Raw genomic sequence first — 12,241 nt, 5'->3', positions numbered from 1 at the left:
CGTTATTGACGTGTTGAGTTCCATTAGCACACAAGCCCATAGTACCGAAAACCAATGTAACATACTAATGAGTTCCCCAATATCACAAGTCCAATATTTTCATTATTTTATTATAGACAAGTTACTTGTTATACTCGTTGTTTTAATAATTAGTGACATTTGTTATTCAACAAAGTGTAAATATGAAAACATCTGATTTCTGAGTTCATATTTCCAAGACATATAGCCTACTGTTTTTATTGATTTTCTCAATATCTTTAGCTGAACTTGTGTGGCTATTGAAGTCACGGCTTCATTTCCTGAAGAGCTCAAATGTAACTTCTTACCATAAGCACCTTTCATTCTGCAAGAGTAATTCATAAGTCTTGCAATATTATGAAACACAACATGCCTGTATTTATTTCAGTACCACAAAAGATGGTGAATATTCAAAGTACGTATAGTTCCTTGTGTTGGGCTGTCTGCACTGTATCTTGTCCTTACAACCGAAGAAGTAATGTATGCTGTTTCCATCTCCCGCTAGTTGATGAATCATCGTGATTTCAGGAAGTATGCCATGAACCGAAACAAGTAGTAATCCGAACTGGCAAGATTAGGATTATACTCGTATGTCTTCAGCATCGCTTCAGCGTAGCATTGATTCAGCTTCGGATTACATAGCTTCAGTGTAGCATCAGTTCGATGTCTTCAAGTAACTGAATTTTTATTGCGTTTTTCGAGTCGAGTGTGGCTTTGCATTATCCTATTGTAGCAGAGCGCCCTTTATGTTTACCAAAGCCGGACATTTTGGTGCAGTGCAGCATACATTCCCTCCAACAGTTCGGAATAAAGGTCGTCGTTTATAGAAGAACCAATAGGAGCGAAACTGAAGGGAATTACTTCCTCGTAGTTCCACCAAACACAGAGCATGACTTTATACTCAAAGCGACTCTGTTTGAAGACACTTCTTGGAAATCGACGCTTGCTGAAGCACCGTTTTGGCACATTCGAATTTCGGAAAAACACCCACTTTTCGTGGAATGTGACAATCCGTTCCAGAAACGCACATCACGTTAATTTTGCAGCAGTTGTCGGCATACATAAACTCTTCTCTGGGTCTCCTGGTGTGTGAATTTGTGAAGCTCTCCAGTGGGCTGCGACATGCCGAGTAGGTTTCACAATTGTGATGTGTTTGTGGATGGAATTTCCTTACTGGCAAGTCGTATGACTCAGAATCTACCCTGGGGTGGAAGAACTATGGTCGATCGACATTTTTTACAACCTACACGAAATGTATGAAGCCTATGATACAAGTTGCTATGCTATAATTCACAGCATCTTCCCCTGTCGCATAACAAATGTTATGGGTTACTATCGCAGCGTTATGGACGAGTTCAAACTCATGCAATAACAGTCCATACATTGTTGAGCATTCATCGTTATGGCCACTAAAAATGACTGAAGTTACTGACGGAGTAGTGGACTCCGTATTAAGTACTTTATTTTTCATACTACCTCTTGTCTAGATTGACCTTTCATTTAGGTCGATCACGGAGTATCGACGTGCCTTCTGTTTGCCTTGTGGAAATATTGCAAGACTTATGACTCTTCTTTATATATCTTGGCTCGATTAAGTTGTTTTCTGAAAAACGTATGATAGTTCACTGTAAACAACTGATAGTTATATACATTTGATCAGATGGAACTTTTATGGCAAAAAGGTTTTGTTACATAAAAGGAAATACCTGTTCTTAAAGGATTTTTTTGCACTGAATTCGAATATGCACTGGGTTTTTCTTCATCACGTACGATTTTCCCGTAACAGAGTGATTTTCGGGAAAATCCCTCAAAAATTTCCCTTTTCGTTTATTTTACACCCCAAGATCTTGTCCCCTTGCATATACTAACATAGAAATTATACCTAAGTATACTTTGATTCATATTTAACAAACCCTCCAAGTTTCGTAATAATCGCTTTATTCTTTCTAGAGAAATAAATATGTTTGTATGTATACTGTGTGTACTGTTTATTGCACCTTATAGTAATGCTTTCAGATCTCTTAAGTTGAGGTAAAACGTTTTGCTTTATTACCACAAACACATATATAAAATATAATACAATATAATTTACAAGTGTGACAATTTACAATAAACAATAATACAAATGTACCAAAAGGTCATGAAAAGACAATCAAAACTATCACAATATATGAAACTTCCATTGGGTTACAAAAACGTACACTACTTCCTTCTTTTGTAAGAAATGTTGCATTCTCTAACAAGACCCCAACAATAGTTCCCCATCATTTGCTTTATTACCACAAACACATATATAAAATATAATACAATATAATTTACAAGTGTGACAATTTACAATAAACAATAATACAAATGTACCAAAAGGTCATGAAAAGACAATCAAAACTATCACAATATATGAAACTTCCATTGGGTTACAAAAACGTACACTACTTCCTTCTTTTGTAAGAAATGTTGCATTCTCTAACAAGACCCAACAATAGTCCCCCATCATTGAAGGATCCCATCGTCCCTGGTACCTTTTCTTCATTGCCATTATATCTTGGTGGAATCTTTCCCCCTGTTCGTCGCTGAGAGCACCTAGGTTAGCAGGAAAGAAGCTGAGGTGGGAGTGCAAAAAGTGGATTTTTAAAGACATCCTACAACTCAACTCTTTGTATTTCTGTATCATGTCCTGTACGATTTCTGTGTAACTCTCAGCTTTGTTATTGCCCAGAAAGTTGCGCACAACACACTTAAATGCTGTCCAGGCAGCTAGCTCAGCACTGTTTAACTTGCTGTCAAAGCTATCATCAAGCATTAATTTCCTAATTTGGGGACCAATAAACGCTCCCGCTGAAATCTTAGCATCACTCAGGTTAGGGAACTTATCTCACAAATACTTGAAACCTTCACCAGATGTGTCCATGGCTTTGACAAAGTTTTTCATAAGTCCTAACTTGATATGAAGTGGCGGTAGTAATATCTTATTAGGATCTACCAAAGGAGCGTACTTCACGTTGCATTCTCCAGGTACATAATTCACTCTAGGTTCCCATTCCTTCACTTCATAATGTTTGTCATCAGCTCGGCTATCCCATAAACATAAAAAACATTGGTACTTCGTGTAACCGCACTGCAGTCCTAATAAAATACCAACTACCTTGAGATCACAACATATTTGCCAACAATGGTCCTTGTAATTTATAAGATTTAGCAAAGTTGACATGGTGTCATAGGATTCCTTAATCTTCACTGAGTGCGCAAGTGGTATAGAAGATTTTTTTATTTCCATTATGTAAAAGGACAGCTTTAAGGCTGACCTTTGACGCGTCGATAAATAACCTCCATTCTTCTGGAACGTAAGGAATTCCTAGCTCCGCCATCAACCCATTTATATCCGTACATACGCACACATTATCTTGCATTGAGAAATAGCTTGAAAATTGAACATGCCTTTTCCTGTACACTGATATGTTCGTTTCTGCATCCAATAAGTTCCACTGCTGGAGCCTTGATCCCAGAAGTTCCGCCTCTTGTTTTGTCAGGTGCAAATCACGGACTAGGTCATTAAGTTCACATTGCCGGATGAAATGTGGCTCGCGAACACAGTCAGGGATGAACGTTGGATCCTTGGATGTACATGTTGATGTCGATGGTTCATCAAGGTCATGATCATCATCAGAGTCTTTTGGCCATATCTCTTCCCAGTTGGTAGGGGGCTCGGGAAGTGGAAGTTCTTTTGCATTCTGTTACATTTGATAACAAATATTGATAACCATTTCATGAACAAAAGGAAAAAGCTTGGAGAATTGTATATATATGTATTAAGATATACATATACTGTACGTTTAAAAAAAATATACGTTGGAAGTACATTCTATTTTTATACACGTTTCTAATTTACAGAGAGCAATACAAGTGTGTTGTTGACTATTGTAAATATTCATTTTTATGTCTGTGTTTGTAGTAATAAAGCAAATCGTTTTTACCCCAACTCAGGAGATCTGAAAGCATTACTATCAGGTGCAATAAACAGTGCACACAGTATACATACAAATATATTTATTTCTCTAGAAAGAACAAAGCGATTTTTACGAAACTTTTAGGGTTTATTAAATATAAATCAAGGTATACTTAGGTATAATTTCTATGTTACTATATTTAAGGGGACAGGAGCTAGGGGAATAAAATATCTGAAAAAGGGAAATTATTGAGGGAATTTCCCGAAAATCCCTCTGTTACGGGAAAACTGTATGTGATGGAGAGAAACCGAGTGCATATTCGAATTCAGCGCAAAAAGTTCCTTTAAGATCAGGTGATTTTTCTCATGTAACAAACAAAAAGTTTAAATTTGTTAACTAGTGTAATTTATTATATCTGTAATAGAAACTAGATAAGGAAATCGAATTGTTTCTCCGACATACTATTTCTAGAATTCCAATATACCGATCAGAGCATATTAGGCACCGCTATTTTTTTTCGGTTTAGGGTTGCAGAAACGAGCATAAATAACTATTGTATGACGTCTTGTTTTCATATTGTCGTACTAAACACAACAACACATTGAGGAAGACTATATAATAAAACCAGTGGCGGATCTAGACCAGCGCGGAGGGTTCTAGCCCCCTCCACCCAGTTTTTTGATCACGAAAAATTGACGCTATTATTTATACATTCTTGAAAATTTTTAGTATACTCATGATATACGTATCACAGTTTGGTTTCTGGCTGGTCCCCCAGTTTTTACCCTCTACATTTTACACTGTATAAAACACACAATCGCGTAACAGTTTAAACGTAACAGTGTCTTTAACAGACTTGCACTCCTTCTGACAACTTGGGAGTTGGTTCCCTCTTATATACTTCTCGGAGTGCGCAGCTGTACAAGTGAAAGTGAATAACACAAGTGTTACTTTTTATTAAAGGGGTGTAGCTTAATTAAAAGTTGATCTCCGAGAAGTATATAAGAGATGACCGACTCCCAAGTAGCCAGAAGGAGTGAAAGTCTGATGAAGTTCATACTTATTGTATTGAAACTGTGATTGTGTGTTTTATTCCTATTATATAGCCTTGCTCAGCAGGGGCGGATCCAGGACCGACTTCTGGGGGGGGCGGTGGGTTGTCATACTGCTACTTTTAAGGGCTCCAAACTTTGGGATGGGTTGTATTTATAAATATAAAATAAGAAAATTTCCTATTCTGGGGGGAGCGATCGCCCCGATCGCCCCCCTGGATCCGCCCCTGTTGCTCAGTGTGTGCCATGTTTAGTTTGAGAAACGAGCCTGTCGAGGATCTATTGAGGGTATCAAAAGGATGAGGAAAAATAGATATTTTAGCTTTACATAGATCCTGCTGCAATGCATTCATCATCCGAGTAGATTGACACATTCTGACAGATAGGTACTAATATAAATCAATCAACAATCATGCATAAAATTCTCTTAAAATACTCCTTCCATGTTATCTCCTACCATAACTATGAACTACCCTTCAGCAGTCTCCGTTATCCTACACAATGATTCTCATGTATGGAGAAGTGTCTAGGAATTATATACAAATTCTTGTAAGCAAGATGAGTACACACAAATCTACGTTCTATGGCATCTCTGCTTCCATTTTAAAATGACATCTGTTTAAGAAATACATGATATGGTTTTGTTGAGTTTGTATCGTCAATAACTACTTAAACATTCTTTAGAGAAAAGTATAAGAAAGAAACTATCTATCTATCTACTATCTATCTATATCTATCTATCTAGCTAGCTAGCTATCTATCTATCTATCTATCTATCTATCTATCTATCTATCTATCTAACTCTATAGCCTTTGGTACCCAAAGATTCAATACCGTTTCACAAAAGCTGTCCATTAATTTGTGTCCTTTGCCAATTGGATCCAGTTTCTACTTTGTACTCCTATTTCTGCGAGGCCCAAATTAATATTGTTCTCCCATCTTCGCCTATCAGATGTGCAAATGTTAAAGGTTAACTAAGAAACTTGAAAAAATAGCAATGGTTACATTTACAGTGAAATTGTAGTGTTAGCAGGCGATGAAGAAGAGATTACGCGTCGACTCTGCACCAAAGGAATTATTTCTGTAGAGGAGATGCTTCCTACTCTACTTTTAAATTGCCAAAGCACCATTTCGCGAAATGCAATTAGTATACCGTAGCTCATCTCTCAAATGACAAAGAATTGTTATTTTGTAAACTTTTGTGCAGAGCTCTGAATGCTGAGATAGATTGCATTCCTAACTCAGCACCTTTCATTCAAAAATAATTTGCTTCATAATTGACACTTGCCATTATCTTTCCTTCAAGTGCCATAATCTTTTCAAACGTTAGATATTGCTCCTTTATTGCTCTAACCGTTTTTGGTTCTTTTAAGTTTCTAAACTAATCCCAAATGCTCTTTACATCTGTTGATTTTTTCCTTGTAACCATTCCTAAATAATATCTACGCTATTATTAGCGACTTAAACTAAGAAACACTGTGTTATACATTGTTCAATTAATGATTAGTGATGTCAAGCCTACTCATTGCATTGTATTGAAAGTGTAATATTTATTCTAACTTCAGCTAATTTTGGACAATTAGTTACATATTTGGTCTAAGTTTGTCACAATTGATTATTGAACTACTTAAGACGTAATTACTCAATGAGTGTTCAATGATAACATACAAAATAAAATAAATTTAAACTTATGTATTTTTCGAAGACTTTTCAACATTTACCTTATATTTTTTTACAATATTTGTTCATTTTAAATTGAATATATATCCATTCACAATGGCGCCCTTTCGTATCACATCTTAACTACTTAGAAATCTGTCTGGCCACAAAACCTAACAACATAAATGTACAGGTCTAGCCATAAAAGAAAATGATATCTTCCACACCGGACCATTGTTCGAACAACATTTACAAATTTATACAGATTATCGTTACAAAAGTAAGTTTTCTTCTAAATTCTTCCAAGAATCTTCGTAAATTTCTTTAAAAAAAAAAGTGTTTAATACACCTCACAGATAAAAGAAAGCAAAGTTTCGTATAGAAATCAGAAGAAAGCAGTTCATGAGTTTAGTGAGTTCTGTAATTATATGCAAGAGTGGATAAAAATTGAAAGGATTTGTCTCAGAAATTCTGTTTTTAAAAGATGATCTTTCTCAATATTTCTTGAGGACGGTTTTTAACCTAAATATAGAGGGGAATTTATCAGTTGGCAACATTGAATATATACTTTCCAGAACACAAGTGCACAATGTAAAACTCACTTTTGTCAGATGATAAAATTGTAGCAGCCTAGATCATATTTAATACAGTTATGGCACTAAAGTGACCAATTTAATTTAAGAAAAGAGTATATGGACAAAGTGTGTATGTATAACCGTATCTAACTGCCTATGAAACGTGGTTTCCTCATAAATTTTTATCACTCGAAAATACTTGGTCGTCTAACATTCTTAGATTAAGCTTTGGAGTGGATGTCAACGTTCTTACTATGTGTAATGGCTTATATCGAACATTAAAATTTACCCTCATCAGGGTGCAAAATTTCCGGTCGCCAAGTCGCCATTGGCGACTAGAAATTTAGAGCTGGCCACCAGTGTTCAGTAGGAATGGTTTCTGCCTAAACTCATGAGGATGCACAGTTTCTGTTCCGCACAAAAGTAATTGTCACTGAGTGAGAGAAAACACGGAATGTGAAGTCTTCACAACGTTGTAATTTGCCCCTCTTTTTCCACTCTCAATCGAAAACCTCATTACGAGATTCCCTAACTTGCTTCCAATTGTTACATTTTGTACAGTTCTCCCTGTGAGTACTGCTTTATGTGAGAGAGGCTTTAGCAGTCTCAACAGAGTTAAGACGCCTACAGGAATTCACTGAAGACTGGCATAGTGGATGATTTCCTGACTATTTCCATCAATGGCCCTTCACTTAAGGACTTTGATCCGAAAACTGCAAGCGACAGCTGATTCTTCAGCGCAGAGAGAGAGAGAGAGTTACCCAAACGTGAAATCTTAAGGTAAAACATTTCTTAACATGTATATGAATTACCGAATTCAAAGTTGATTATTCTGAATCTAATTATCTAATTTTGAAATTTTAAGCCCTTATGTAATCTCTTTCTTTGTCAAGCCGAAGGCCGTAAGGGGAATGGGTGAAAACTCTCATAATTTGTACGCGAGAGGTACTGACGACCATCATTTTTGGATTGGCGAGTGCGTCTGACTTTGAAATTGTGCACCCTGCCCTCATTGTTCTAAGCATTTTTATTTTATTTTAAATTTAAGCATTCTGTGCCGACAACGTTTTTAAAAGTAACCACGGTATTTAGTTTGCTTTCATCGGCAAAGCTGTAAGAACGGGAAGTGTAATGATTGATAATGGATGCAAATAGCCGTGACTTAGTTGAGAAAAACTGATATGTTAACTTTTTTCCTTTTTGCTTTGTCTTAAGATTTTTTATATCACTAAAATAGTTTGAAATTTTGATTACTATTTTTTTAATGATAGAATTTTCAAGAAGCCTCTTAAAAATATAGGATCGTGTTATACGAGTGAACTTCTGAAAAAGAAACGCCGTTTGATTATCAGTGGCAAACACTGGCAGATACAGAACTTTTATTATACACATTAGAAAAGTACAACATTACATTACTTTTCAACATATCCACCATTTAAATTGACGCGCTTGTCATAACATTTTATAAGTTTTGAAATTCCTTCTGCTAAAAAATCTCCTGCCTGGAAATGAAACCATCCGCTAATTCCTGCTCATTGTCTGCTGAACTAGTCCACACAGCGCTATAGAACTAGCATCGCTCTTTCGGATCATTTCTCGCAAATGAGCAAACAGAGTTTTTTTTTATTATTTCCCTTCTTATTTGCTGTAAATTCCTAGAAAAAATATTAATTAGTCTCATACTATGATTAGTGCATAAATATTTTTGACATATTTATTATTTGTATGTTGCAGGCAAATGCTACAGCATCCATTGTATACAGACTTATACAGAGAGACATGGACCCTGATGTTAAGGAGGAGGTAAGCGATAGTTTATATCAATTCTGTATTTCTAAATCTTTTCTTTCGTCCTATAGTATTCAATAATATGGAGTATATTATTTTGTATAGTGAGAAAAAAGTATCATTATGTTTTCAAATATAGAAAAGGTAAGAAAGTTCTAGAAATGAAAGTTTGAAGAAGTAGTTGTAGAACAGGTCGTCATTGAACTTTGGAAAGTGATTCACTAAGGGAAATAAAATGCTCTAATGAACAAATTTTAATAGATGCGCCTTTTCTCTAGAGTTATAAACTAGGTAAAGTTAAAAAATCAATTTCTAAAGTGCTTGAAGTGCAAGTCAATTGAAAACTTTGACACCATTCTGAAATAGTGTTAGTGTAAGTCCTATCTAGCTACCAACTTTTTAAAGAGTTTGGTTTAAACAAATTCCTTTATATAATTAGCCAGTCTGTACGTTCGGGAAACAGAAAAAACTCAAGAATTATTTCATCAATCATCACTAAATTTGGTCAGTTTGTAGAGAATTAATAGTTGGGAATGAAGTTCGTTTTCTGACCCGATATTCAAACTGGAAGTAGTAAAAATAAAGCCTCCAAGTTCTTTTCTAATTGACAAAGCACAACCACTGCGTACTTCATATTGCCGATGATAATTTTCGAGCATTAAAAGACGACCACATATTTTTTTTTGATACCACCGCGCCTTAGAAAAGCACTTGATATAGTTCATCATAGTTTACTCCGAACCAAATGCAAGTACTGTAACCCATCCCCTAACAGTATTTTCCAAGCCAGGAAGCGTAGTATTCAGAATTTCAAGGAAGTATTGTACCCTGAGCAGTTCCACATGGATCAAAATACGTAGCAAATCTACCAAATTTGCATGCTAAAATTTATCTATAAGAGAAAGACGTATACGTTTCCGAAGAATGCATCAAACAGGCTTTCCCATAGACGTACGTTGATTTAGAAAAAAGGTAAATTATTTGAGCTTAGGAAACCTTAAACGATTCGTTCTTTTCAAATTACCTAAAAGTAAATGGTAGTAAGCCATATTTATATCATATATGAACTATAAAATACTCCTCAATGACAAAATTAATATGTAGAGTCAAACGTTATGTTAAGTAAAAGCCTTTGATGATTTTTAAATGAGGAAGTGAGTTGGTAATCATATAAACTGTAATTAATAAATTGCAAGTAATGCATGAACAATGGTTTAAAGTAAAATATTAAATAGGACATACAGTGTTATCTCTCTTTATTCTTATTAATCTTCCATTTCTTAAAAAAAAATGCTTAGTATTGTCAATTATAAATATTAAATATACTTACAAAGAGATTTTCCGTTTCGAATCCACATCGGAGAATTCAGTAAATGTATATTAAGACGATACATTTATTAATTTTTGCGTAGGCATCGGAAATAGTTAATTGATTTGTATCTGCAGGAGCGAGGCAATATAGGACGACATTATTAAGCTGTATCTATAATATGTATCAATAATATACATGAAAATGAAAGCGACTATGTTTGTGACTTTGTATCTCTTGAACCACGCGACCGATCGCGATCAAATTTTCAGCATAGATGACGTTCGATCTTGGAATGTTTTTATCTTGTCACTTTGACGGTAGGGGAGTGGGAAAGTGAGGCATTTAAAAATGATCAAAAATGACATATATTAGTCTCAAATTCATAGTTTTCAGGGTCACTGAGACGAACAATGACACTTTCGATCCAGTTTAAATCCAAATTTAGCCTTTTATGTCCAAAATGAAGCGTATTCTCCCCGTGCGAAAAACAAGCATTCTGCTAGTAGTTTATAGTGGGATCTAAATCATTGTACGTGAAGGCAAAGAGGTAATTGTACGTCCCGATGACACATTGAATAGAGAAAAAGCTTGAAATTAAGTGAAATTTGAAATATTTTATTAGCATAAAGAAAAACAAAAGCACTAATACAGGGTAGGATTCAGAAGTAATGAGCCTCACTTTATACTGACGCGTGCGCACTTTGCAGCGCGCTTCGCTTGACAGATACAGTAGTGGTGGGTGTTAGCTTCACAGTGCAACGCGGGTCAGTTCGCTCCCAGCTTTCGGAGCGGTAGTATCGGCTTTAGCAGTAGCCCCTATACCGTGGTGCGTGACACGGGGATATTAAAAGTGCGTTAGAGCAACGCTACGCGATCAAAATTTGCTTCCAGTTGGGCAAGTCCCCTTCCGAAACTTTCAACATGCTTCAACAGGCGTTTGGGACTGTGTCTGTCCTGTTCTCAAGTCAAAAAATGGCACAAGACTTTTCGTGAGGGCCGGAAAGAGGTGACTGACGAACCCCTGTCTGAACGACGGTCTTCTGCCCGTACTGACGTGAATTTACAGCGAGTGCGTGAGTTTTTGAACACGGACCGGCGTTTGAGTCTCTACCAATTAGCAGAAGCCCTGAACTTGTCGGAAACAACGGTGCAACGCATTGTTATCGAGGACTTGCACATGCGGGAAGTCTGCGCGAAACTTGTGCCGAGAGTTTTGACTGAAGAACAGAAAGGGAACCGAGTGTTACGATGCGAAGAACAGCTACAATTGTGCGAAGGCGGTGCTGCCTTTCTGGAAAAAGTGATAACCGGCGACGAAACTTGGACTTTTCAGTACGATCCAGAAACAAAACAACAAAGCGCTGAGTCGCACACCTCAAACTCACCCCGTCCCAAGAAAGCGCGGATGAGCAAATCGAAGACGAAGACCATACTCATCGCCTTTTTCGGAGTGACGGGGATTGTCTCCTACGAGTTTGTTCCACTCGGACAGACCGTGAGCGCTGCTTACTACCAAGAAGTCCTGAAAAGGCAGAAAAGAAGTGCAGGGACATCAAGGACAGCTGAAAGCTTCACCACAATAACGTCCTCAGCCACACCGCCTTCATCGCCACCGATTATCTGGTCCGAGTCAACGTTCCTGTGGTACCCCAGCCTCCCTACAGTCCGGACTTGTCGCCCACTGACTTCTTGTTTCCGCGCTTAAAATCAGCGCTGAAAGGAAAACGTTTCGGCTCCATCAAGGACATCAAATCAAATGTCAAGGTAGCCCTTGCAGCCATCCCGGAACAGGCCTTCGGGGAAACCTTTGAGTCATGGAAAAAGAGGTACATTGTTGCAGGAGGTGCCTATTTTAAAAACTATTAGTCAGTTGTACCGATCAGCTCAATAAAT

General features: G+C 36.8%; 1 protein-coding gene across 1 annotated transcript in view; it reads left to right on the top strand.

The window, feature by feature from the left end:
• LOC145683567 (putative gustatory receptor 28b) overlaps positions 1-12,241 on the top strand; it is a 68,339-nt gene that overhangs the window by 52,124 nt on the left and 3,974 nt on the right. Inside the window, exon 2 of the mRNA XM_081754915.1 lies at positions 8,983-9,051. Coding sequence (XP_081611041.1) covers positions 8,983-9,051 — 69 coding nt within the window. The remainder of the gene's footprint in view (positions 1-8,982; positions 9,052-12,241) is intronic.

The sequence above is a fragment of the Thermobia domestica genome, chromosome 4 (genome assembly GCF_964235325.1).
Source record: "Thermobia domestica chromosome 4, izTheDome1.hap1.1, whole genome shotgun sequence".
NCBI classification, from domain to species: domain Eukaryota; kingdom Metazoa; phylum Arthropoda; class Insecta; order Zygentoma; family Lepismatidae; genus Thermobia; species Thermobia domestica.
Note: the sequence above shows the minus strand (reverse complement) of the source record. Positions and strands in the feature narration are given on the sequence as shown.